General features: G+C 42.1%; 1 protein-coding gene across 1 annotated transcript in view; it reads left to right on the top strand.

The window, feature by feature from the left end:
• The window catches only part of SLC9A2 (solute carrier family 9 member A2), a 97228-nt gene that overhangs the window by 21879 nt on the left and 47714 nt on the right, over nt 1-27635 (top strand). The window contains exons 2-3 of the mRNA XM_004764383.3: nt 13632-14095; nt 20377-20627. Coding sequence (XP_004764440.1) covers nt 13632-14095; nt 20377-20627 — 715 coding nt within the window. The remainder of the gene's footprint in view (nt 1-13631; nt 14096-20376; nt 20628-27635) is intronic.

The raw sequence follows: 27635 nt of genomic DNA, 5'->3' as shown, positions 1-27635 counted from the left end.
TTTTGAATCAGGATTTTATAGATGATCTTTATCAAGTTCAGAAAGTTCCTTCTATTAGTAATTTGCAGAGAGTCTGTATGATGGACGGATATTGAATTTTTGCTAAACACTCTTTCTGCATCAATCCCATATTTTCTCCTCTTCAGTCTCTTGATATGATGGGTTACACTGATTGGTTTTTTAATATGGAGCCCCATTTGTATTCCCCAAGATAAAACTTTGTCACAATGTATAAATCTTTTCATATATGCTGAATTTTTTGCTAATATTTTGCTAAGGATTTCTGACACCATCTACCAGGAGGTAGTGTCAGCTCCCACAGGTTTTAGGGGCTCTGTGCCAGGAAAAGCGTTGGAAGAACAAATGTGTATTTCTTCTTATAAATTATTATATCACAGTATTCATAAAGGATATCAGCCTGTTGGTTTATTTTTGTATTGTTTGTTTGATTTTGATATCAGGGTAATACTAGCTTCATGAAATCAACTGGGGAATATTCCCACTGCTTCTGTTTTTTGGAAGAGATTATGTAGAATTGGTATTATTTTGTAGAATTCACTACTAAAACCATCTAGGACTAAAGATTTCTTTTTTATTTTTTTAGGAATTTTAAATTACAAATTCAGCTTATTTTGTTTGTTTTTTGTTGTTGTTGTTGTTTTATTTGTTTGTTTTTGCTTGTTATGTGGCTGTTTAAATTATCTCCTTCATGTTGGGTAAATTATGGCTATTTGTGTTTTTGAGGAATCAGTCCATTTCACTGAAGATGTCAAATGTGTGTGTAAAGTTGTTCATAGTATTTCCATACCATCTTTTTGATGTTGGCAGGATCTGTAGGGACAGGTTTCTTTCACTTAGCACAATGTTTTTGAGGTTTATCTATGTTGTAGCATGTATCAATAGGTTGCACCATTTTGTGACCAAATACTCCATTTTTTGCCATATTTTGTTTATCCACTTATCAGTTGATGGGCATTTGGGTTGTTTTTACCTTTTGGCTGTTATCAATAATACTGCTCTGACATTTCTGTGCAAGTTTCTATGTGGACAGATTTTCATTTCTTTTGTATATATACCCAAGAATGACATTTCTAGGCCCAATAAGTCTGTGTTTATCTTTCTGAGGCATGGCCAGACTGTTTTCCAGTGTGGCTGTACAGTTTACATTCCAAGCAGCCATGTGGAAGGACCCCTATTTTTCCACATCCTCATGAACATTAGTGATTACCTGCCTTTTTGATGATAGCCATCCTAGTGGGTGTGAAGACCCATAAGTTATTTAGAAGAGTTTCCAAGTCGAGATTTTTTTTTTTTAAATATGTGACTGATTTCTAGTTTGACTCCATTGTGATAAGAGAATATATTCTGTAAGATTTCAGTTCTTTTAGGTCTACTGAGGTTTGTTTTTGTGGCGTGGGATATGTTCTATCTTGGTATATGGTCTGTGGATTCTTAAAGGTAGATTCTGCTGTTGCGTTTGGAGTAGGATTGATGGCCTAGTTTTTTTTATATCAGTTGAGAGTGAGGTATTGAAGTCTTTATAATTGTGTGCCTGTCTCTTTCTTCTGATTCTGTCACTTTTTGTTTCATGTATTTTGTAGTTCTGTTGTTTGGTGCATGTACATTTAGGCTTGCCATGTGTTGGTAAATTAGCCCTTTCATCATTATGTGATGGCCTGTCCTGTCCTGCTGGTAATTTTCTTTGCACCAAAGCTTATGTTATCGATTATTAATAGAACTACTCCTACTTTCTTTAGATTAATGTTTATTGATATAACTTTCTTTATTATTTTACTTTCAACCCAGCCTATATTCCTGTATTCGAAGTGAAGTTTTTGTAGGCAGCATACAGTTGGGTGATACTTTTCAATCTGTTCTACTAACAGCTGCCTTTAATTGATGTATTTGGCACATTTACATTTATGTAATTATTGATATGTTTGTTCTAAATCTGTGACTTTATTTTTTGTTCTCTGTTCCTTATTTCTCTGTTTTCTTTTCCTGCCTTCCTGTGGGTTATTTGAACATTTTTTTGGAACTCTGGTTTTATTTATCTAGTATTGTGGGGAGTACCTCTTTGTATAAGCCTCTTTAGTGGTTCCTCTAGGAATTATTATATATATATGTGTGTGTGTGTATGTATATATGTATTATCTGTACATTATTTTGTGTGTATATATAGACATATATTTATACATAAAGATATGTATTATAACTAATAGTTTACTGATATAGTCATTTACTACTTTGAGTGAAGTATAGACCTTACCTCCTGTAACGTCTTTTTTATTTTTTCTAACTTGTCATAGAGTTGTTCTAAACATTTTCTCTATATACATTGAGAACCACATCAAGTAGGGTTCTAATTTTGGCTTCAGTGGTCAAACTTAATTTAGAAAATTCAAGAGGAGAAGAAAAAATGCATAGAATTTGCTCATATTTTAATTCTTTCTGTTTTTCTTCCTTCCTGATGTTCTAAGATTCCATTGTTTCCTTTTTTGAGAATTTTCTTTAGCCATTATTTTAAGGCAGGTCTGCTGGCAACAAATTTTCTTAGTTTTTCTCCAGCTGAGAAGGTCTTGATTTTCCCTTTATTCCTGAAGGATATTTTCATTGGCTATATAATCTGGGTCAGCAGTTTGTTCTTTCTTTCTTTCTTTCTTTCTTTTTTTCCCTTGCACATGAATAATGTTGTGTTATTTCCTTATAGTCTCCATGGTTTCTTTCTTTTTTTTTTTTTTTTTTTAGATTTTATTTATTTATTTGACAGAGAGAGATCACAAGTAGGCAGAGAGGCAGGCAGAGAGGAGGAGGAAGCAGGCTCCCTGCTGAGCAGAGAGCCCGATGTGGGACTCGATCCCAGGACTCCGAGATCATGACCTGAGCCGAAGGCAGCGGCTTAACCCACTGAGCCACCCAGGCGCCCCTAGTCTCCATGGTTTCTGACAAGAAATCTGATGTTCTGTTTTCCCTCCTGTAGAGAAGGTGTCCTTTCTCTTTGGCTGTTATCAGGACTTTCCCTTCCCTTCCTTTCCTTTCTTTCTTTCTTTCTTTTTTTTTTTTTATTTTCTTTTTTGTATGTTTAGAAGTTTGGCTGTGGGGTGTCTTGCTATAGGTTTCTTTGGATTAATCATATGTGGGCTTATTTAGCTTCTTGATTCTATAGGTGTATGTCCTCGGTTTGTTTTCTCCCTGTTGTTCAGAACGAGTAATTTCTATCATTCTATCTTAAGGTTGACTAATTCCTTCCTGTTCACTGTATTCTGCCATTGAGCCTACACAATTTAATTTTTTACTTCAATCTTTATATTTTTCAGTTCTAAAATTTCCATAAGGTTCTTCTTTATATCTTCTATTTCTTTGCTCAGATCTCCTATTTTTTTTCATATATTTCAAGTGTGTTTGTAATTGTTCATGAAACGTTTTTATCATGGCAGTATTCAAAATTTTTTTGTCAGATAAATCTAACATCTCAGTCATCGTGATAGTGGTATCTATTAATTTTCTTTATTTTTTTTTTTCATTCAGTTTGACATCTTCTTGATTCCTGGTACAATGAGTGATTTTTTTTTAGTGGAACATGAATATTTGGAATATTAGTTATCAGATTCTGGATATTATTTATGCCTTCTGTTTTAGATGACTTCTTATGACACTAAGTGGGAAAGGGAGGTGCCATATTATTGCCAGTTAGGGGTAGATTTTCAGGTTCCTCACTTTGCTTGATTGACTACCTGAGGAGGATGCTCTTCATTACCATATGGGGGCTGGCAATTCTGTATTCTTACTGGTTCTCTCCTGGTACCTGTTTGGCTGAAAGGGGTTAGGAGTATCTCCTTGCTATTCTTCTGGTGGCCTCCACCGACACTCTAGTGGAGCAGTAGCTTCATATCAGGTGGGTAAAAGAGCAAGTCTTGACTCTGCTAGGCCTCCTTTGACTGACGTCGGGGAAGAGGATGTGAGAGGCCTCGTTACCGCAGGCTCTGGAAGTCCAGATTCTCCACATAGTCTTACTGGCATCATGGAAGAGAGTTACCACCCAATTGAGAAGAAAGCCCTACCTCCGTGCTTTTTTCTTTCTTAAACCACCCCAATAGAGGGGTTAGGGTTTTATTATAGTCTAGTAAACATAGAATCTAGATTCCCCACTCAGATTTTGCTAAGACTGAGACCACAGTTTATTCTTTGGTGTCTGGCAGGAATAGAGCAGCTATTACCTAAAAGTTTTCTCTTTTTCTATGCTGATTCTTTCCTGGTCCAGTGTATAGATGGAGGAGGCTTTTGTTGGGACTTTTGTTGTCTGTCATCATTGGCATTTCCAGCCTGATGGCTTCTTCAAGTCTTGGATCTGAGAGGGAAGACAAAAACCCAAGAAACTCAAAACTGTGTTGTTTTTCAGATCTCAAGGTCCCTAGCTGGTTTTCCTTCTTCTGGCTACGTTTACAACCTTCCTCTATTTCTAGTTATTGTAGTTTTTTTTCTTTCCTTAGTGGAAGGGTTAGAGGAAAATGAATATTCCATCTTTCCAGAAGCAGAAGTTGGTTCTTTTTCTTCACTCTTCATTTTCGTACCTTCCCCCCACCCACAATCTTTAAAAGGTACCTAATTTGGGCATCCCTAGGTTCTGTCTTAATATTCTCCACTTTTGGGTCACTGTTTGGAATATGTCAACTCCTTTCAAAGAGAGATGATTGCAGTATAAGATCTCCTGGTGTATTTTATAGATTCTTCTTTCTTTTCTCTAGTGCTACACTCTTTGACCTATATGTAATTTTCTAAAACTTCTGGATTTGTCTTTGATTCATCTGTCTCACTGAGAGCAAAACATTGGTGAAAAACAATCAGTGTTTTTCTCTCTGCACTTACAGAACAAGTTTGGCCATGAGATGTTTGGGTTTTCCACACCAAGCAATTCTGCAGTTTTCTAAGGATACCAACTGGGTGTGCTATAATTCAATTCCGTTCTAACATTATCTACCTGGAGTTAGTGTCAAAGCCTATTAATGAAAGGCTCAGTCTCCTAAGACTGTTCCCATTACAGATGTCAATTGTAAGTCCCTGTGCTTCTTACTGACCAGCTATCGATTGAGGTTCCCATGATGCCTTCCTTGGGTCCAGTCATTTGCTAGAACAGCTTACAGAACTTAGGGGAACAGTTGTGCTTCCTGAGAAAGGGTATGATAAAGAATGATAAAGAATGCAGCTGAATAGCCAGGCAAAGAGATATAAAGCAAGATCTGGAAAGGTCTCCGGGGCAGGAAATTTTGTCCCTGGGGGGTTGCATTTTATCACCCTCCCACCAGGTAGATTTGTTCATCAGCCCTTAACCTCTCTGAGCACCATAGTTGAGGGATTTCTATGGCGCCTTTATCACAGAAGTATTATCAATTATTAACTCTCCAGCTCCTTTCCCCTCCCCAAAGGATGAGGCAATGAAGCTGAAAGTTAAAAGCTTCTCCTCATGGCTTGGTCTTCCTGGTGACCTGTCCTTACCCTTTGGCTATCCAGAAGCTCACTATGAGTTGCCTCATTAGAAGCAAAGTCACTTTTGTCACCCAGGAAATTCCAAGGAACTTAAGAGCTCTGTGTCAAGAACTGGGGTCAAAGGCCAGGTATACTAAAAGATGCTCCTAGCACTTCTATCACTTAGGAAATCACAAAGGTTTTAGGAGCTTGGGATGAGGGCAGGAAACTGAGGATGAAGACCAATAATGTAAATATTTTTCTAGTATCAGAGAATCAACACTCTTTTCCCTCATCCAGACCAGCAACATGATCTGTTGGAACAAGTGTCAAAATGTATTTTGCATGTCCCCTCCTTTCATACATATCACGACTTCAGTGAAAAACATCATATCCTTCCTGGATTATTGACAGACTGGTGTTCCTGCCTTCATTCTTCAGTAGCAGCTAGAATGACCCTATGGAATGGTGAATCTGATTTTGACGTTCCTCTCATCAAAAGCTGCCAGTGGGTCTCATTGCACTCAAAAAAATATCTAAAAAGTCTTTCTCATGATCACGCGTGCTGTGTACTCTACTATTTTGCTGCCTTTCCACTTCACTTCCTACCATGTTCTCTTTACTCTCCATGCTCCAGCCATGGTGGCTTCCTGGGTCAGGGTGCTCCCAACTCAGGACCCTTGTTCTTCCACATGTTTCTCATACTCTGTCCATACAGGGTTTTGTGCAGACATCACCCATCAGAGAAGCTTTCTTTGACCAGAATGGTATCCAGTATCATCTCATCCTGTCACTTTGCATGCTTTCACACTTCTCTGTCTGCCTTTGTAGGGCTCAGCACTATTTGCGATGATGAATTTACTGGTTGATGTCTTCATTTCCTCTTTCCCTCCATTAAACTGCAGCCTTCTGGTACAGTGGCATTCTCTCATTCATTGCTGCATTCCTAGTCCCTGATATGGTACCCAGCACATGGTAGAGTCCCTACAAAGGTATATTGAATGAGAAATATGATTGGATGACATTGATCATTTCTACTGCTTCTGAATTTTCCATGTTATATATAGTGTTGCAACATAGTGTTTTCCTGTTGTATATACATATTCTTTCGCCTTACTACGTAAGTGTGTGGAATGGCTCTCCTCTTAGACTTTTTGAGATGCATAGATCCCTTTCAAGTTTGGGCTCCTCTTAAGCTTTTTAGTTACATGTTTGCATCAATATCGTCTTTATTTTCAGTGATGGTTAATCATGTCCATTTGGTGTAAAACTCTAATTGGACAGTTCTCATCCCTTCATTTCCAAATTCCAGTCTCTAGTCTCTTGGGCAGGGCTTGTCTCCGTTCACTCCAGGTGTGGAAGGAGTGGAGGGTTCTGAGATACCCTCATTGGCTCCCCTTGCCCATAGAACAGAGGTAGGTCTTCAAAGATTGGATTACTAGGCCTTCTACCGTAGGGTCACTCCCTATTTGATTGGCTCATCTCTTCCTTGCTGTATACACTTGGTAGACAGGTTGGTTGTGCTGTCCCACTGTCATGGTGCCTAGCCTTTACCCCGTGCCTTCCTCGTGCCTCATCCTCCTGAAACTGAAATATGCACAGCCAGTTATCTTAATGCCACCTCCTCTAATTCCTTCCTGAACCTCCTCATCTGAATTTCCTTCCCTTCCCTGCCCTTCTAGTACTTGTTACATCTCTTCTTTCCTGTCTTGTAGGATAATGACTTGTGTTCATGTCTGATCTTCTGTACCAAATAGAAGCTCACTGAAGATACAGCCCATTTAAGATCCAATACAAGGTGCCTCAGAGCCTTGTGCAGGGAAGGGACTCAGTAGTTTGGTGAACAAAGGTTTAACTCTTTGCTCCTTTTCAGAATTCTTCATGGACAGACTGTACTCACTGTGTTTCTCTTTTCTTTGCAAGCAGTCATGTCATTTGGAAAAATCAAATACCACCTAAGTCCTGCTTTGGAATAATTCCCACAGATTTTTAATGTTTCATTTATAGTTTCTTTTTTTCCAGTTATTATATTATTATAAGTCCTTTGCAACCTCATAAGGGGAGCATTTTTTAAAATCTCTACAGAAGGATTGCAGATTCAGTTCTGAGACCACTGCAATAAAGCGCACATGCAGTAAAACAGGTCAAATGAATTTTTTGGTTTCCCAGTGCATGTAAAAGCCATATTCATACCACTCTGTAGTTTACTACTAAATGTTTGATAGCATCATATGTAAGATAGTATGTATACCTTAATTAAAAAATACTTGACTGCTAAAAATAATGCTAACCATCATCTGAACTTTGAACAAGTTATAATCACTGATCACAGATCACCATAACAAACATAATAATAATATAGAAGTTTGAAATATTGGGAGAATTACCAAAATGTGATATAGAGACACAAAGTGAGCGAGCACATGCTCTTGGAAGAATGGTGCCAATTGATTTGCTCAAGGACACAGAGCTGCCACAAACCTTCAATTTATAAAAAATGCAGTATCTGCAAAGCACAGTAAAACAAATTGCAGTAAGACAAGGTTTGGCTCCATATTCATAGTTGCACTATTTTTGAGTGGGGTGAAATTAAATGTATCTTTCAGCCCCAGCATGTGACTAAATGTTGTAAGAATGTGTTACTGACATAAATCAGTTAATTCTGTTTTGTTTACTGAATTCCATTCTGTTTATGTATTTATTTCTTTCCGTATTTTTACTGTTTGTTTTTACTTATTTACTCAATTTGATTCTATTTATTTTTTTTAAAAGATTTTATTTATGTATGTATCTATTTATTTGAGAAAGAGAGAGATCAGGGAGAATGGCAGAGGCAGAGGGAGAGGCATACTCCCAGGTAGGCAGGGAGCCCCCACGGGGGGCTCAATCCCAGGACCTGTGTTGGAGGCAGATGTTTAACTAGCTGAGCCACTCAGGTGCTCCTCTATTTATTTTTAGGATTGGATTCTTTCACTCAGTCTTTGTCCACTTAGCATTATCATGCAATGCTAACAGCTTGTTGCTGTTTCAGATCAAAATGATGTTTCTTACTATTTCCTGCTTCTCATTACCTATTGCTTACTACAATTCTGTTTTTAAAAAGTGTGTATTTGGTTGCTCTGTGAATTAGGATACATGAATCCAGCATTTTTACCTTTGAATGAACTTGCTTATTTCTCTTAATACTGAAAAACAAATTTAATGTACTCTGTAAATATTTACCTTTATTTCCCCCCAGCCAAGAAGACCTGGCTCATTTTAGACTAGTCTTTACGTTAAATCCCGGTATTTTCCAGAGTTGCTTCAAGAAGGAGCAGCCTGGGAAGCTAGTTCTGAGTCAGGCTGCCTCTGCGCCTTTGTTTCCCAGGGTACTCAACATGAGCTTGGAAAATATTGGTGGATCTAATAAACATCATTATTTTTTCTTTAAGCTCTCATAAAATACGGAGCATTAATTGGATGGTTTGTGTTTGTCTGCACCTGGAGGCTGCACTGTCTCTCCAGAGGGCTTGCCTATTTCCCCTTTCCCCCCTGGGGGTGTCACTTGTTCATTAGAACTGTACATAATTTTTGAAACTTTGTGTGGTTTCTTGTGGTGGTGGTGGTTCTCTGTAATTCAGATTCTTACATTGTTGCCCTTTTGTGGATCCTGCTATCTGGAAGCTTCCTGTCTTCTCTTCCCAGCATTTGACAAATAGATTATTTTAAGTATAATGAAAAATTAGAGTGAATCAATTGCTTTGTACTCAGCTACACAGAGCTCTTTAGCTTTCAGCTCAGTTTGTTTCAACACTTGTTTGCAAAGAGAAATTAAAATAGATTCAGTCTAAGAGGTTGTCTTAGTGGTGTATTTTGTATGGAACCCTGATCCTGTGCCCCTTCTCACTAAGTGGATTTCTACAACAATTTAAATAAAATAAACCTTTTTTAAAAAAAGATTTCATTATTTATTCAACAGAGGGAGACAGCAAGAAAGGGAACACAAGGCGGGGAGTGGCAGAGGGAGAAGCAGGCTCCCAGCTGAGCAGCGAGTCCAATGCAGGCCTTGATCCCAGGACCCCGGATTGCTTAACGACTGAGCCACCCATGCACCCCTAAAATAAAACAAACTTTAAAGTACCCATCCTCACAGACTTTTATGTGCTAGTAATAAAAAGTGAACGACACAAGTACAATGCCCCAAATACTACTAAGTAGCAGGAAATATAAAGAAGAGACTAACATGGGGAGGTAACCCACAGCCTAGGGCCAAAGATGCCCCTCACCCCCCATTTTCTATGGTCTGGGGGTAAAAAATGGCTGTTATAATTTTAAACTGTTAAAATCAAAAGAAGAATGATATTTTGTGACATGTAAACTAGTAGGAAATTCTCATTTCCATGTCCACACATAAAGTTTTATTAGGACATAGCCGCTCGTACACTTAGGTATTGTCTCTGGCTCCTTTTGTACTATGACAGCAGAGTAAAATCTGGTCTATGAACTGGAAATATTTACTATGGGGCTTTTGATAGAAAATAGTTAGCTGATCCCCGGACTGAGCAGTAGATTGTACTTGTGGTAGCTCATGTTCCACCTTGTAAAAACTGTGAAAAAGTTCATCATGTTTTTCCTGATAACCGATCTATTTCTCCATAACATCTGATAAGATAATGACCCTGGAGAGCAAATTCTGCCTATTCAAGTTCATTTACCCAAGGAAGAGTCGGGGTTGGGGAGAGCTGTAAGTGAATGCACATTTGCAAATGTTGATTCGTTTGTTTTACTCTGGGAATGAAGAAATTTAAGAAGACTTTTGTTTTGTTTTCCTGCTATGTTTGACTCTTGTCATCCATACACCCTACACGCTTACACACCAAACCTTCCAGCCCGCAGAGAGCATGTTGTAAGATTTGAGGTCTCTGCTTTATGTTCACCAGAAATCACAGAACTAAGATCTTAGTTGACCACCCTTCCTTTAATCCCTCCTTATTCCTGGAATAACTGGGCAGATCCAGTAACTACCATCCAGTTTCAAGCAAAAGGTCACTCGGGCCAATCAGGGGGGACCTGAGCTTTCACAGAAGAAAGGAGAGGAGCGTTTTCAAAATGTAAACACAGGATCTTGTTAAACAGCAACTGCTGGCTTGTTGCTATTCTTTTCTGTTATCTGCTGTTAGTTTATATGTTACTTTTCCGACTAGTGTTTATGTTACGAAGTGTCCCTTCAGGAGCCAGAGGTCCCCCTCCTTGTCCCCCAGCACCTGTCCCAGTGGCCCTTTTGTCTCGGGCCATCCTGCATGTCTGTTTCTGCTTTTCTCCCATTGATCGTATTTCCAACCCTCCGTCCTTAGGATAAGAACCTCCTTGAAGCCCAGTGACAGGAGACCATATCCCACGTGAGAGCCCTGGGTACCTGGGTCCTGTGTGGCAAGTAAAGGAAAGTGAGAGGCCATGCGGAAAAGTGGGAGCCACCAGGGAGAAATGGAAGCCACCATCGTGGCCTGAGTGACACCAGTGAGCCTTGCTCACTCTCTAGTCTGTCTGCAGAGGAACCTGTTCCTTGCTTCTGTGCATTTCTTTAGAACTGTTTCCTTGGGGCAGCTGGGTGGTTCAGTTGATTGAGTGTCTGCCTTTGACTTGGGTCATGATCCTGGGTCCTGGGATCGAGCCCCACATCAGGGCTCCCTGCTCAGTGGGGAGCCTGCTTCCCTCTCCTTCTGGTCCCCCTATTTGTTCTCTTTGTCCTTTTCTGTCAAAAGGGTAAATAAAATCTTAAAAAAGAACTCTTTTCTATTGTGTTCTCATGTGGAGGGGGGCCGGAATGGGGGGCATTCGTGACATCCCAGGTACAGTGGTGCCTTATCATGGTTACAGTCTTTGACATACGTCAGTGTGTCCCCATTTTGCAAGTGAGCAAACAGGGCCCAGGCCTGGTTGTAACCTCCCCATGGTCACGAGCAGCATCAGGAACATTGGGTCTGAGGCCGGGGACAGTCATCATATAGCATCCATCAAGGCCCACGGCACACACAGCGCCTTCAGGCTGGGTCTTATTGCCCTATGCTCCTGAAAGGAGCTGATTTCACTTAGACTCAAGGGGGCTATTAGGGGCAGGCCCATCCTTATTACTCAGGGAATGTGTTGCCCCGAGAAGCAGGACTCAGTGTGAAGAGAAGTTACAAAGATGAGGTTCTCAGGGGATGTTCTTCAACTTCTCTGTTCAGCACAGAGGTCAGCAGGGCAGAGGTCATGGGTGAAGGGTGGCTGAACCGGCTGAATACATTTTTCCCCAACAGTGATTGGAGCCTCCGAGAATATGAATAAAAACTTGATCAGAGTGGGTGGGATGATTTGAATCCCCATGTAAAGGTGTTCACATTATTAATTAGAAATTCTCTAAATCTCTTCAAATTAGCATGATCCCTTTTTTGTTGTTTTTCACAAGCTGTGCCATGCCGTGTCTTTAGTACAGTGTGTAGAGTTTTAAGGGTTGGTTTATTAAACTTGCTGTGATACTAAGCTTCTAAGACTCATTCTGTCATTGTAGTATGTTGTTCCTATAGTTCAGATAACTTCCGTTTGCTGCTTTAATTCTGAACTGTGTGAGGTGCCTTCAGGATGGCTGGCTGTTGTCTTATAAATAAGGGCTGTCCTCATGTAAGCCCTATCAGGTGACCTTCCTGTGTGAAGTTGCTCCTCAGGTTACCACATGTGCTGGTACAACCCATATTCTGCTCCTCTCCCCCTGCTTCCAGCCCCACGCCCCCAAGCATGGTCATTGTATTAAAGCCACACTGAGCTCCACCGTGAATTAGGAGATGGGTATTTTCCTCCATTTCTTTACTTCCTTGGAGGCTCTTCATGCCTTCTCTATGCATTTATTTAAATATTTATTTATAAAAGATTTTATTTATTTATTTATTTATTTATTTGTCAGAGAGAGAGAGAGACTGCACAAGCAGGCAGAGGCAGAGAGAGGGAAGCAGGCTCCCTGCTGAGCGAGGAGCCCGATTCAGGACTCCATCCCAGGACCCTGGGATCATGACCTGAGCTGAAGGCAGTGGCTTAACCAACTGAGCCACCCAGGCATCCCTTTCTCTGTGTATTTAATGTCTGTCCTTCTGGAATCCGTGCCAGATGCTGCTTCCTCCATGATGTCCTTGCTGATTTCCTCCTTCTCTAACCCTTAGAGCTTGTCAGGGACCTCATCACACAGTGTCTTATATTAGAGTAGGTCATAAACATCAGTTCCTTCACCTTGATTAGAAACTCTGAGACTGAAGATCATGGTGGTTTACATCTCTTAAGTAGTAATTACCAGAAGTGCTTTTGAAAGATTGAGTTGGTTATTTCTGAAGGAGTGGACCTCTGAAAAATGAAACATACTTAGCATTCCAAGTGCACTAGCCTGAAATTGATAAAAAGACTTATTTATTTGAGAGAAGGAGAACAGGCACATGCATTGGGTGGAGGGGTGGAGCAAAAAAGAGGAGAGAGAGAATCTCAAGCAGATCCCCTGCTGAGTGCTGAGCCTGACGTGGGGCTCAATCTTATCATCCTGAGATCATGACCTGAGCTGAGATCAAGAGTTCGAAGCTTAACCCACCAAGCCACCCAGGCCGCCCCTGAAAATAAAGATATTAAATAAGTTGCAAACTCTGCTCAATCCCAGAGGGGACAGTGGTAACCCGAAAGCTGGGGTGTGATCCCCGGCCTTGGCAAGACCCTGTATCTCCTTGAGCCTCAGTTTCCACTGAGATCAATAAATTTAAAAAGATGAAAACAACTTTCCTGCCTTCCTTAAAGTTTTTATGAGGATGAAATTGTGATCTCCAACACATTTTCAACACATTTGAAAAAGTGTTGGAGATCACAAAACTGCCTCAAATATAAAATCGTGTAGTCGCATTTAAAAAAACTTCATTGGAGGTAGACAACAGCTATGCTGTGTAAGTATGGTGTACCCGTATCATTGAGCTCCTGATGTAAAGTTGCATTCGTGCCTGACCGTGCTTCCTGAATAGTTTTAAGATCATCTGATTTTTACGCCATACTCTATATAGCCAGTTATGCTGACCTGGGAGGTTTTGGAATAGAATCTATTGGTTCTGGCAAAGAGAACCAGTTTACCTTTGCCCTAATTCTTGCATACCTCCAATGCTTTATCTTTATTTTTTCCTTCACAGGTTTCCATCTGTATCACAAGTTGCCCACGATAGTGCCTGAGAGCTGCCTCCTTATAATGGTTGGCCTGCTGCTAGGAGGGATTATTTTTGGAGTTGATGAAAAGTCCCCCCCTGCAATGAAGACTGATGTGTTTTTCTTGTATCTGCTCCCCCCCATCGTGCTCGACGCGGGCTATTTCATGCCCACTCGCCCCTTCTTTGAGAACATTGGCACTATTTTCTGGTATGCTGTGGTAGGGACCCTCTGGAATTCCATTGGCATCGGGGTGTCTTTGTATGGTATCTGCCAAATTGAAGCCTTTGGCCTGAGTGACATCACTCTGCTCCAGAATCTACTTTTTGGCAGCTTGATCTCAGCCGTGGACCCAGTGGCTGTGCTCGCCGTCTTCGAGAACATTCACGTCAATGAGCAGCTCTACATCCTGGTCTTTGGAGAGTCCCTGCTGAATGATGCAGTGACAGTGGTGAGTAACAGGTTCATGCTGTGTCTCCCCAACACCACCAGTCTCCCCAGGTCTGCATCAGCTTTCTGAAGGTGACAGCAGAGTGGAGAACCACAAGCACCAACCACACTCGCACAGTCATGCAGTCCTGCACTTAGATGGGCCCCTCACTTGGTTTAAGGCTCTGTCACTGCTGTCTTGAAGTGCTTTGTAAAATGTTTTTTATTGATTATTTTTGATTGATTATTATACAATGGGCCCCTCACTTTCATGTTGCACGGGGTTGCACAGACTGTGTAGCTGGTCCCTGCTTGCAAGGTCCTGCTGGTGTCAGAAGACCATGAAAGTGAGGGTGACCTTTCCTATCTGAGGATTTCTCAGTTGGCATTTTGAAAATGACAGTCTTTGATCAGAATTCAAGGACTTCGGGTCATTCAGAGTTCTTGGTGAGATGTGATGCTGTTGTGAGTGAACATGCAAAACGGAAGCGAAATGACGATGCCCGCCACGTGCTATTCTGGGTCCGGGGATGGTTTATTAATTCCTTTATGATTTCAGGCCAGTTTTTCATTACACTCTCACTTTCTGTCTCTGCTCAGCCAGCTTATTTCTGATCCCCACCACTTTCCCGTGAGTGGATATTTATTCAGAAAATGCTAATTTATTTTTAATTCTCACTAATTAACACATAATTAGAGTCAGAGGCTGTTGTGATCTTCATGTGAGCAGAATTTACCTCCAGCCCACTTTCTGAGCTCAGGCAAAGCGTAGGGAAGTGGTGAGGAAGCCTCCCACCCCCACACAAGCCTACAAAATGGTCCTCTCCCAGTGAAAGACACTCCGGTGACCCCATATAGCTAAACCCATGAGGGGGCCCCAGTGATGCTGTTTTATTGTGTTAGCTGCCATTAACCTCTTGTGAGGGCCTCCTGTGTGCTTGGGTCTATGTGGTCATTATTTTTCCCATTTGGTAGGTAAGAAAGTTGAGGCAGAGAAAAATTAAGTAACTTAACTAATTTATATTACTTCGTTTGTTCCTCCCATTAAAATATGATTCCTGACTCATTTAAACATCAGCGTAGAAACCAACATCACTCCCTGTTAGCTTATAAACAAAATAAAATATCATTTTGAATGTTGTCCCTTAGCTCCATGTGGACATTATTATGTAGAAAGTAATTTATTGATAAGGAAATCCCATTTTTTAGAATAGCTGCTAAGATAGCTGTTTTGAGGCAGCTAAGGTCTCTCACTCAAGTAACAAAATACACTTCATTTATTCCATTATTCACTAACAGTGATTAGTCATTAACTTACCAATATTAAATTTTAACTGGGAAAGTACCACAGCAATGAAGACATTTTATAATTTATCCTAATTTCCAGAGGCTTCAACATTTTATTGTGACTTATGTTTGCTATATACATGTTACCCTCGTTGAGGTAGATCGAGGACATTTTCATGAGGTTTTCTTGGATTTCCTTCATGTTCAGGAAACTTTATAAAGAAATAATAACACCCTGGCGCACTTCTTCTAGGGCAGTCCAGCCACGTCAGCTCAGTTTTAGAGTGACACGCCCTGCCTTTACACTGCTTTCTCTTCTCTTAAAGAATTTCTCATTCAGACACCTCAGTGTCCATTCTTTGAGTTCGTCAAGACTCAGATCTGAGCCAACAGTCTGGCTAGATCCCTGTTCAAACTGCGTGAAGGCCCCAGGCTTTCCAGGGTCACATCCGGTGCTTCCTGTCAAGAGGACCCAAGCTGTCGAGTGTGATTTTATGGACAGAGAGGGAGGCCTGACCCAGAGAAGGCAGTGGGCCAGATTGAGGGCGCCATTCCAATGCAGGAAGGAAGACAAGGACAGAGAAAGGGCATGGCTGCTCTTTAGATGTGGAATCCCTTGTTACAAGGCCAAAGCCTATAAGTCAATGACTAAGGGTTTCCCGTGAATGAGCCTTCCTCGAGTTAGATACCCTGGGCTCAGAGCCTGTGGACCCTTAAAGCCACACCCATAAGATAGCAAGGCAAGCCCAGGGATTGTGCCTTCCTAACACTGAAGAAAAGACCTCCAGGTATGATATTCCTCTATTGGCTGAATAGTGGGCTGAACGGATCAGGTGTTAGGAATAATTACAATGACATTTTAAAAAGTGATCATTTTGCCTCCCTTGTCAGGTACCCTCAGAGTACAGAGGTGGAGATGCTTTATGGATGATTCTTTGATGTCTAGTCTTATCTGTAGGAGAGATTTAAGGAACCCACGGATTAAGGAACTCATCATGAAAAGTATGGACCCTGCTGCTCACAGTGAAAATGACGAGTTACTAGGAGTCACAACTAGAAGGGTGAAGATTAAGAAGGGAAAGATTAGAAGGGAAAAGATTCGTGTTAAAAAACGTAGTCTAGTCTAGAGTAAAATTATAGGTCTGTGCAATAAATCCTGTCCCCAAATCATGGTAGATTCAATATGCAGCTAGCAGAGTTAAGGGGAGAAAACCTACCATGAAAATGTCTCCGTGCAAAGATAAATTGACATTATATAAATGATGGTCCAACAGTGCCATTATCCAAGGTTACAGTAGATTGGAATCGATTGGAGAAATGACAGCTGAAGGAACAAAGGTCAGATTTTTAAATGGGATTTTTGTGCTTTCCCTTAGCTTAAATATTAGGCAAAGATCGCTCAGGTTCTCACTTCTAAGATCAGTAGTCCTCTGCAGTAGTCCAGAATCAAATGACTTTTGTTCATATGGTAATTTCCGACATCATTTCTAGAACATGTTAATAATGCAAACATTGAATGATCAAATGCACTTTTCAAGAACACTTAAAGAATTTCTTCAATAGGTTTGGTTACGCAGAGCTGGTTCTTTGGAACCAGACTAGGGGTGGGGTTTATGGCCCAGGCATTATGTGCTATGCACTGGAATTTAACTTCAGGAAGCTGGAAGGTAAACAGTAACCACTTGGTACTCATTTTTGCTCTTGCAAATTGCAGAATATATTTTAAATTCCTTAGGCAAAAATTTTTCTTGTATTTCATATTTTAAAGAAAGGGTGACCTGAAAACTATTTTTTTCTGGAACAGAGCTTTTCTGACAAAGAACCAGTATTCTTTGCATCATTGTGTTACACAAATTCACTGAGTTCTTGCACCTTTTAATCAAAGGTCCAAATAGAGAATTTCTAATTCTTATAATACTCTAGTATTTTAGGATCTCATACTCTACCACTTGAGCTAGCTGAGTGGTTAATATAAGTATTTTAAAAATCACAATAATGAGTAAAATATCCTGAGAGTGCTTTCCCTTTCCCCTTCCCTCAACTGTCACATTAGCCCACCACAAAACACAAGCAGCACTGGTATTTCAGTCTTCAAAAAATGCGGTTGTCAAGTAGAGGAAAACTTTGCACAGACCAACTAGAGACATAATTGTAGCCAACATGCCTAGTACACGTGCATATGCATATACATATATAAATTCTAACTCCAGAAGGACTTTCCTACATAGATTCCCTTGCATTACAGTTCAAGTATTTAAGAGGAATGAGCTAACTGGGGGTTATAGCCAGTGGTAACTGAAAGAATTTTATCTTGTGCTGATCACTGGGTATCAGGTTCACTGTAAAGCAGGTGGGAGGGTATGGAAAGCCTTCTGGTTGTCAAGGCAACATCTCTACCTAAGACATTGCCCTGGCTTCCGAGGCAGTAGAATGATTGAACTAGAGCTCCTGCCCTGTGTGCTGAAGGTACAGCGCCTGTGACTCAGCTCAGTTCTGTGCAAAACCTGAAGAGCTGTTGAAACTGGCATGTCCCTTTGATCAATTTGATGGACTGAGTTGCCAGAAGATGCCTCTGGAAAAACTATGACTGCATGTCAGGGGAACATAGGGACACAGGCCTGAGCCACCTTTGGAGTCCTCATAAATGGTCTTGGTGGGGTGGGGAGGGAGGAGGAGGAGGTGATCTGGGTCCTGTGGACGAGGACTCTCTAATTTTGCTGGGGTAGATCCCCAAGAGGCAGTGCCCACTGTGGAAGATGGCCTGTCCCCGAAGCCTCACTGGATTAGAAGATCATCTTTGTTGCAGGAGGGCAGAGGTGAAGGTGATCTGTGGGGGCTGTAGGCGTTTAGGAAGGCTCTTGAGAGGAACAGTGGCTTCAGCTGGGCCCTGGAAGATGAACAGAGTTTCCCAGGGCATAGGGGCTGTGTTCCTGCCAAGAGAAACCGTGAGAGGGAAAGCAGGGGAAGTGGTGAGTGATGGTATTAGGTTTTGTGGAGCTGAGATGAGACCCTCTCCCATACTGAAGGGTATTGGAAAGCAGTAAAAATAAAACAAACAAAGCAAAACAAAAACCCAAAACAACAACAACAACAATACCAGGTATATTGAGCCTTCCCAGAGTCAAGGATTTTAAACTTGAGAGTGACAAATGGAATGGCAGTATTTAAAGGAAGTGAGTCTTGTGTTGGCTGGAGGGGGCATTCGAGCAATGGTGAGCTGAGATTTGCTGGTGTGGGCGGGAGTCAGAGAGGGCAGAAGCCTGGGTGACCAAGTGGCCTGGGCAGAGGGAGGCTGACTTTGCAGAGACGGCTGGTGGAGAAGCCTGCCTCTCTCTTCTGGCAGCTGGTGGCCGTCCCTCTTCGTCCTTGGCTGTTTGGAGACAAGGGGTGTATATATAGCCCATCTCTGATCCCATCTCCGGAAATGACCACAGTGTGTTGATGTGGACGGAATCCCGCCGGCAGCATGCCTCTGGTTGGAAGTGGGAAGAGGCTGCTGTTTTAAATACCTTTCTTTTCTGACAAATGATGATCCTCTCAACATTTTTAAATCCTCAGGGGAAGAAGTTGCTCTTTTTGTTCCTTCTTAGTCAAGTCATTTCCTGGGGCTACAGTACTAACTGCTTTTGAATGTCATATTGATGATGATGAGAAAAAAGCTCATTCATTTCTAAATCCCAAACCACCGCTTTCTTCAACAGCAGCAGATCTGCGCTGTCCTCTTCAAGGCAGCATGGAAAAAGCCAGTTATAATAAGGAATGACCCTTGAGTTTATAATCCAGCAGAAAAGAGGGGGAAAATGACATAAAACCTGCCAATGTGGTGGGCTCTGATGGACCTTCAGGAAGGCAAAGAGCAGAACTGACTTTGCTAAATCCCACTCTGGCTAGCAGGCTCGGAACCTGACTTGTTCTCCCATACGTAAACTTTGAAAAATGTACCTGGAATGTCAGGAGACCAGGATTCTTCTATCACATCTGATATTTTGTGTGAACCTGGACAAAGGGGTTCAATTTTAGTTTCTCAGAAATCAAATAAGGGCTTAGCATGGCCTGTACCATCAGAGGCCTTCACCCCAGTGTCCTGACAGCCAGCTTTCCTGGATAGTCTGGCTGTCAGTAACCCAGTGAGAAGAAACAGGGCGCCCGTTGGAGTCCTATTTTCCTTGTTGGCTTTGCGAAAAATGTGGTAGGGCCCCAACCATCACTTCCTGTCTCATTTGGGTCCTTGGAAACACGTTTGCGAGCAAATTCCCAGCAGACATGAAGGGCCAAGCATTTTTGAAGCTTACAAACTAAGACTATGTAATGACTTTGTGGCTGTTTCAGAAGCCAAGCAGCTGTGTGGGGTCATCCCTTTAGAAGAGGGACACAAAATGTATGAAATTACAGTACCTATACACACAAGCACACATACACAACACAGGTGGCTGCATCTTTGTTTAAGAAAGTTCCTTCGGGTCTCATGTTATAGCGGCTGTATGTGGGTGGGGTGAGGAGAGAGGACTTCAGCGCCCTGGGAGAAAGATAGCTTCAGGTGGGTAGCTGCACTGATGGCTGGGGCCCCTTCTGTGGCACGACCCCACCAGAAAGCCCCACAAAGTAACTGACTTCACAGCAGCACTGACCGTCTTTCTCTGTGACCTGTTCCTTCCCCGGCATCGCTAACACAAGCAGGGCCTGTCGGATGACAACTGAGTCTTTCAAGATTGTCTTTTAGATGGTATATTAAAAATGATATTTTAGGAGTGAGTGGCGTCGTAATTGTGACGTCTCCTCTCCCTCACTTTCAGAACTACCTTTCCAGACAACACACATTTATCTAGCTTTCTGTTCAAAGTTATTCAATATCCTATTAAAACATGAGATGGGGCAATACAGTTTTGCCACTGGCCATCCACTTGGGGGGCACAGAAGAAATGTCCCTGTTAGGAGGATGGGTGGATTTTTCTGTGGCCACAGTGAAAATGGGGACGTCGGATGGAGTCTTGACCATGCGCTCTCTTTCTCCCACAGGTCTTGTACAACTTGTTCAAGTCCTTCTGCCAGATGAAAACCATTGAGACCATTGACGTGTTTGCTGGAATTGCAAACTTCTTCGTTGTGGGAATTGGTGGGGTGTTAATTGGCATCTTCCTGGGATTTATAGCGGCGTTTACTACTCGGTTCACGCATAACATCCGAGTGATTGAGCCACTCTTTGTCTTTCTGTACAGTTATTTGTCCTATATAACGGCTGAAATGTTTCACCTCTCAGGTATCATGGCGTAAGTATTCCCCTCTTCATTAAAAGCACTTAATGTCATGACATTTCATTTAATTTACATATGCTAAGCTAGGATGCTGAGGTCGCGTAAGTTTCATGGAAGGGGTTTCCTTAAATCCTCTTCAGAAAAATTAAAAATGGATTTTCCTACTCTTTGTTTCAAGGAAATGGAGACACCCAGCCAAATTTATACGAAAGTGATCTGGTGCTAGAATGGAAAACTACTTAAGAATTAACCTCTAGGGTCTTGTGGGAAATATGACCATAGACAGTTGGGGTTGATTGTCAGGCCCCAAGAACCTTCTGGGTTTGATGCCCACTCAGGGTAGTCCCTGTAGGCAGACTTACACTTACTCCAGCAAGGTCCTTTCACCTAAACTGCATCTGGGATTCTCGACTTGCTTAGGATATTCATTAGAATGACCTTAGTGGTAGGGAACCTTCACTCGGTATGCTAGATTTGATTTGAAATAAGTCAATAAGCATTAAGTCATTCAAAGCAAAATCCAATGAATAAGGCATGTCATCATGTCATTCTAACTTAACCTTTCAAATAAAGAGGCGTGATTATAAAGCAAGAAATGTATAAAGCAAGAAGTATTTTTTTTATGGCTACAGTTAGCCGGTCATTTACTAACAAATTCAGGAGGACCTTCTCAACAAGGGTGGTGGTTGGATCGGATTCTAGCCTTCCGAGGGTCACTTTGAAGGAGGTTCCTCGTGGCGTGTGGATGTTTTTGTAACAGAGCTTCCAAAAACAAGCCTATTTTATGATGGCTACACCCCGTATAGGGTTGATGAGAAATACTTTAGTAATGGAAAGCCTTTATAAGTTTTCATTTGGACAGGTATTTATTTACAGCTCAAAAGGTGCTGGGTTCTATGCGAGGAGGGCCTGCGACATGTTAAGTTTTGGTGTGGTCAGCCCAGGTCTGGTTCTTGAGGTTTTCTGTGCGGCCTGATTTAGGTGTTGCTTTGATTAAGGACTTTTTGTTTTTCACCTCGTGTCCCTGCTTTTGTATCAGAAGCAGATTAGATTTGTGGTAAGAGAGGTCAGGTGCTTCTCCGTGAGGAGAGTGGGACCCATTATAATGCAAGCCAGGAGTTAAAGGTTGTGTGGTTTTTTGTTTCACCGAGAACCTAAATAAAGCAACATATTAATCCACTTTGACCCAGTAATGAAATGTTCTGTATCTTCCTGGTTGCTATTCATATCATCTGTCTGACTTCCAGTTTCCTCACTCTGCTTTGACCAGTGTCATTGAAAGCGTGTGATCAGCGAGTTACAAGGTCTCTACAGAAGGATGGGGGTGGGACTCCGTGTCTGGTGCTCCAGCCATATGCTAATGGCAGTTTGTGGAAGAACCTTGAATCTATTTTGACCACATGCCTAAGGAGGAGTTCTGGAACACCCATACAGTTGTCTCCATATGTCTGTCAGCTGGCCTGGTGTTCGGGGGCAGGACCTGTGATGGGAAGATCCAGAGCTGGGGGTGGGGAGGATAGTGAAAGTGCTGGAAGGGGTTGGGGCTGTTAGTGCATCTTGCTTAGAAATATCCATGAAGGCCAGAGTCCACAGAGGCTGGAAGGTGGTGCTGCATGGAGGCCCTGACAGCCTGTGAAGATGGGATTATTATTACTTGCTCTGGAATTAAGAAGTAAGGGACAACTAGGACATCCTATTCCTGGTAAATAGTGCAGGTCATTTTCTGTGTGCTTTGTCGGTGGAAGAAAAACATCACCTCTGTTTCCAACTTCAAAGCGATCATTTCTTTTACAGCTTGGCGCACAGAAATGTCCTTTATTACATCGAAACTACTTTGTCATGGCACAGAGTGCTAAAATCATAAGTTCACTGTTAAATGGGATGTTACAGGAGGTTTAAACATTTTTGGATCAGGAATGACCACACACACCCGTTACCCTCTGATAGCCAGTGAAGGAGGCTGATGTCCGAGTGTGTTTGTTCGCGTAAGTGATACCCTGTTTTCTAATGTGAGGTGATCCATATGCTCCTCAGAACCTGCCCGTGGGTGATGCTTCTGTGTGGTGTACATCGTAGATGTGCGTGACCCCTCCGCATTTGGAAAGTGCACCCAAGGGAGCACGATGTGCTCCCCACGTTGCAAGTGCCATCCTTACCTGGCCACGTGGGTCCAGGGGGTCCACTATAATGATGTAATTAAAATTGCACATTCAAGGGCACTTCTCTTATAGAACTAGTGGTTTTTGTTTCCTGCACTTAAATTTGCACTGTGTTTAGGAATTCCTGTCATATCTCATGCTAATTGCACGCTTTTACCCAATTTTAAGGTTAATGGGAGGGAAGGCATGTAACGTGCTGAGCGTGCTCAGTCATCTGCCTTGTTTGCTTAAGAGAAGGGAGAGGCCACACGGAAAGGAAGAGGCACTGAGGGTAGGCAGCCAGGGAGCAGAAAGGTTAAAGCCCCTCCAGAATCTGAAAAATGGTGTAGCCACGTGATGCCGTCCTGCACGAGTTTGGCTGCCTCTCCTCCCTGTCTCCCTCTCCTCCTTCCTTCCATCCGACTCTCCTTCCTCTCCCTTCCCCTTCGGATTGCCTTTCAGATCCCACAACGCTCTGTGCCTCAGCTCTGTCTTGGGCAAGGTCTGAGGCAGCGTGTCCCCAATTGAGATCACTCCAAGAGCAGGAAGTTAGCACAAAAGTCTGATTAAAAAGAAACATCCTTCCACAGAACAGAAGAGTTGGGTCTGGGTTCGAAATGCAGATCAGTGTTTTCGGTGGAGAAGCTCTGGGAGGACTTCAGCGTCTTGGTTCCTTTGGAGAGATGTCAGAGCGATGTACTCTGGACATTCACAAAGCCCCATGGCAGCTGTTCCTTTTAGGTCAGGGAATTGTGGTGTGAGGTCATTTTCACTGACAACAAGTAAGTGAAATAATGAGAGATGGTGTTCTATCTGCCTTCTCCTCCTGTCTTATAAAAGCTTTTTAGAGGGGCGCCTGGGTGGCTCAGTTGGTGGAGCAGCTGACTGTTTCAGAAAAATGCTCACAGATAAAACACTGACAAGTCCCCATTGTCCCCTTCCTTTACCCAAAGACACAGATTTCCTTTTTTTTTTTTTTTAAGATAATTTCTTAAATCAGATCCATAGTAGGACTTTGTTCCCTCCTTATTGAACAGCAGACACCTTTTCTTGTCCTTACGTCGTACCCCTCACATTCCCCTGTGCTCTAGTCAATGAGGTGCCGAAAATACACGGTCATGAAGGAAGGGAGACTGGGTCTCCATAGAAGCTTGTGGCCTCTGGGGATGTGTAGAATCTCTCTTTCAGGTGCTCCAGGAATTTCAAAAAGTAGCTAAGTCATCCTTTGGATAGAAGAGTAGGCACTCAGTATTTCTTTTCTCTCTCTCTCTCTTTTTTAAAGATTTCATATATTTATTTATTTGAAAGAGAGGGAGAGAGAAAGCATGAGCAGCGGTGGGGAGAGGGGGCTGGTGAAGAGCAGAGGGAGAGGAACAAGAAGACTCTGTGCTGAGTGAAGGTCCTGACACGGGGCTCGATCCCACAACCCAGAGATCATGACCTGAGCGGAAATCAGGAGTCAGATGCTCACCTGACTGAGTCACCCAGATGCCCCAACTGTTTTTCTTTTCTTTTTTTTCATGGATTTGTAATTCCTTAGTCATCCTTCTCTTGAGGGTATTTAAAATGTTTTCTACTTGCTGTTTCAATTATTCCAGCAGTGTTATGGCAAAGAAAATAGGAAATGGTAAATATTAGTCCTGTCTTATGAATGAGTAATTTGGGGCTCAGGTGGGCAAAAAAATATGGCTGTGGGTGAGTCTGTGGAAGTTGGGCCTGAACCTTAGGTCTCTAGTTCTCAGGCTAGCCAGCTTATGTCCCAGCATCCACTTAAAAAATAAAAACAAGCACATGTCAATGAAAATTTTTAAGTGAGACTTTAAACAGGAATTTTCAGAATGATAAGCTCAGGCATGAAGTCTAGGAGGAGGCCAAGCTAGCGGGACAGAGGCAGTTGCCACTGAAGATGTGGACACCATGATTCTCTCTCTTTCTTGTTTCTCTGTGTATGAGCCGGTATATTTCACACTTTGAGAAAATAGGAAAGCATGCCCTTGTTTGCCATTTTGAAGCTTCTGTCCTGGTTCCTCTTGACGGGTCTGCCAACCGTAGTGCTGAGGAGGGCATGTCCGTAAGATATAGTCATGTGAATTCACAGTCAAGTAAATGTGCCAGAATGTTCCTCCTCGCAGAATGGTCACATGTTCTGGTCTTCACCAAATATGGCAAAAAAATGAACATACGACAGTGCGAGACATTCATAAAGCCTTATACAAATCATCTTACGTATGTACAGGTATATGTACATTTACATGTATGTATGTGTAGGACGGGCTTCTTTTATTCATTTCTTTTCCCAGACTTGTCTCATGTTTACTGAATATTTTTCTTAATGTCATGATGTGACCTGGAGCTTTAACGAATCAGTCTGGATAATGCTACCTGGATGCATACTCGTTTGCCCACAGGCTGTCGGTTATTACACACTCTCTGGCTTGGCCTCCATGCAAACCCAGTTGGTCTCAAAGCCTGCCTAAACAGAGAGCAAGCCCATCACATCTGCTTACTTCCAGTGTGAACTTCAGACTACAAATGCACGCCCATCTGCAACACACATACTTTTCCCCACATGCATACTTTTCCCTACACACACGCAAAGAAGCGATGGCCTTTAAGGACTGTGTGTGGTTCCTAACTGGCTTATGCTGAAGCTAGACCTTGAAGTCAGTTGTTAGCTTCTGGGCAGGCCAGCTGGGATGCTTGAAGCATGACAGGTAAAGAATGGATAGGGGATGCTCTCAGGGAGAGGCCCAGGTCCTGGTGCCATGTGGCTGCCAACACGCGCACATCGCAATCTACGTATACTTCCACATATACGTGTCTCCTGTCTAAGCTCTGTTTTCCTCTAGCTCTTTAGAGCTTGTAATGTCCTAACACTTTGGGGGCATAGAGATGGACAGAAACTTATTCTAAATAAGCAAGGCATAATCTTATTTCTAGCAGCATCAGCCAAATGAACAGAGAGGTACTCTGTTCTATAAAGTCTTAACTATTACAAAGATCCAAAGTGTAACTAACAAAGCTTATACCAGTTTCTAAGGCAGATGCCAGCTCTGGTCTCTACCAACAGGCTTCACTCTGAGTCTCCAAAATGCCTCATTCCCATCAGTACTGTCCCCAGGAATGCTTTGGTGCACTTGACATTGGCTGCACATAAAGAATGAGGCATTGGTAATGTTGGGCACCACACTTCTTCAACACTAATTTCAAATTCCTACAGGACCACCCAGCATATCTTAGTTTCTTGTATGATGTCAGCTATTTGACATGTACACATTGCAGGTTCATGACAGATAGTAATATTTAACACACAATTGATTGTGAATGAGCCTTAAAACAACAACAACAACAGTAAACAACTTTTAATTCTTGTCCCAGCATTCTAATCTATACCTCAGAGTTACACAGACCATCTCTCAGCCAACTAAGCAGGCCTACGGAACCAATCTTTATAGCACAGGTAACAAGCATCAGTCCTCGGTTAAATTTACCATGTCCTCATTCCAAAAAAACACATCTACATGTCTAACCTACCCAAGTGAAAATTATTCAGACTTTGATGCTTGGAGTTTTAGCGAACACACTTCACTGGAGCAGGAACAGCCTCCAGCTCTAATATCCTTCATTGCTCCAGGTGACGGGTCCGTTTTCTCAAGAGCAGCTCGCGGCATTGTAATGGGGGCTCCTTTCCTGGAGGACCGAGAGAATGGAGCGGGACTGGAGATGAAGTGGGAAGAAGCTCAGACCATACTTTTGTTCTGCTCTATCAGTCTGCACCACGTCTGCTCCAGCCCTCAGAAACTGAGCATCATGGTTCTAACACACGTCCAAATACACGGGGCCGCTTGGCCCTCAGTATCAACCCTTTGGATTATGAAGAAGAGCAGGGAGAGTAGAGAGTTAGAGGGGAGGACAGAGGGGACCACGACGGTAGGCTTAGCTCTCCGGTTCTATGACCTCTGCTCTCTACATTGGCTCATTATACCTTCTGTTGCCTTGGCAAAACAAAGCTTTCCTGTTGATTTTGGAACAGGAAAATCACTTATGCCTTCACTTATGCCTCTGGCCCAAACTGACCTCTTTAAAATCTTGTAGGACCCCCTCAAACACAAATGCTAAATGGTGGGGGTTTGGGAGGAGACAGTAAAATGAGGTAGGAAAATCAGTTAAATAATGAGAAAATAAATCCTCTCTCCCTTAACTTTCTGGGAACAGTTAAACAAATGAAAAGCTTATTATTTTTTATTACTACTCACATGTCTTTTATTTCCTTTTGTACAACTTGCTTAAATTGCAGGGTGAAACTAGAAAAGGCTGAAGGGAATATGAAATTAAAAATTTTTCCCCCTCGTTTTATAATTGACATGTGTAAGTTTAAGGTGTACAACATGATGGCTTAATATATGTATATACTACAAAATGATTACCATAATTAGATTAGTTAACATATCCATCATTTCATGTAGTGACCGTTGTGTGTGTGTGTGTGGTGAGAACTTTTAAGATTTATTCTCTTAGCAACTTTCAGGTATGCAATAATGTATTATTAACCATAGTCACCATACTGTACATTAAATCCCATAACTATTCATCTTATAGGGGAAGTTTTACACTTGGCCACATTTACCCATTTCCCTCCCTTTCTCCCCTCCCACAACCCCCACTCCTGCTCTCTAGCCATGATAACTACCAGTCTACTCTCTGTTTATATGGCTTTTTTTTTTTAAAAGATTTGATTTACTTTATTTGAGAGAAAGAGCAGGGGGAGGAACAGAAGGAGAAGGACAAGTGGACTCTGTGTTGAGCAGAGAGCCTGATGTAGGGCTCAATCTCATGACCCTGAGATCATAACATGAGCCCAAACCAGGAGTTGGACCGTTAATTG

The sequence above is a fragment of the Mustela putorius genome, unplaced genomic scaffold (genome assembly GCF_011764305.1).
Source record: "Mustela putorius furo isolate JIRA1106 unplaced genomic scaffold, ASM1176430v1.1 tig00000224_pilon_pilon_pilon, whole genome shotgun sequence".
In the NCBI taxonomy this organism is placed as follows: domain Eukaryota; kingdom Metazoa; phylum Chordata; class Mammalia; order Carnivora; family Mustelidae; genus Mustela; species Mustela putorius.
Note: the sequence above shows the minus strand (reverse complement) of the source record. Positions and strands in the feature narration are given on the sequence as shown.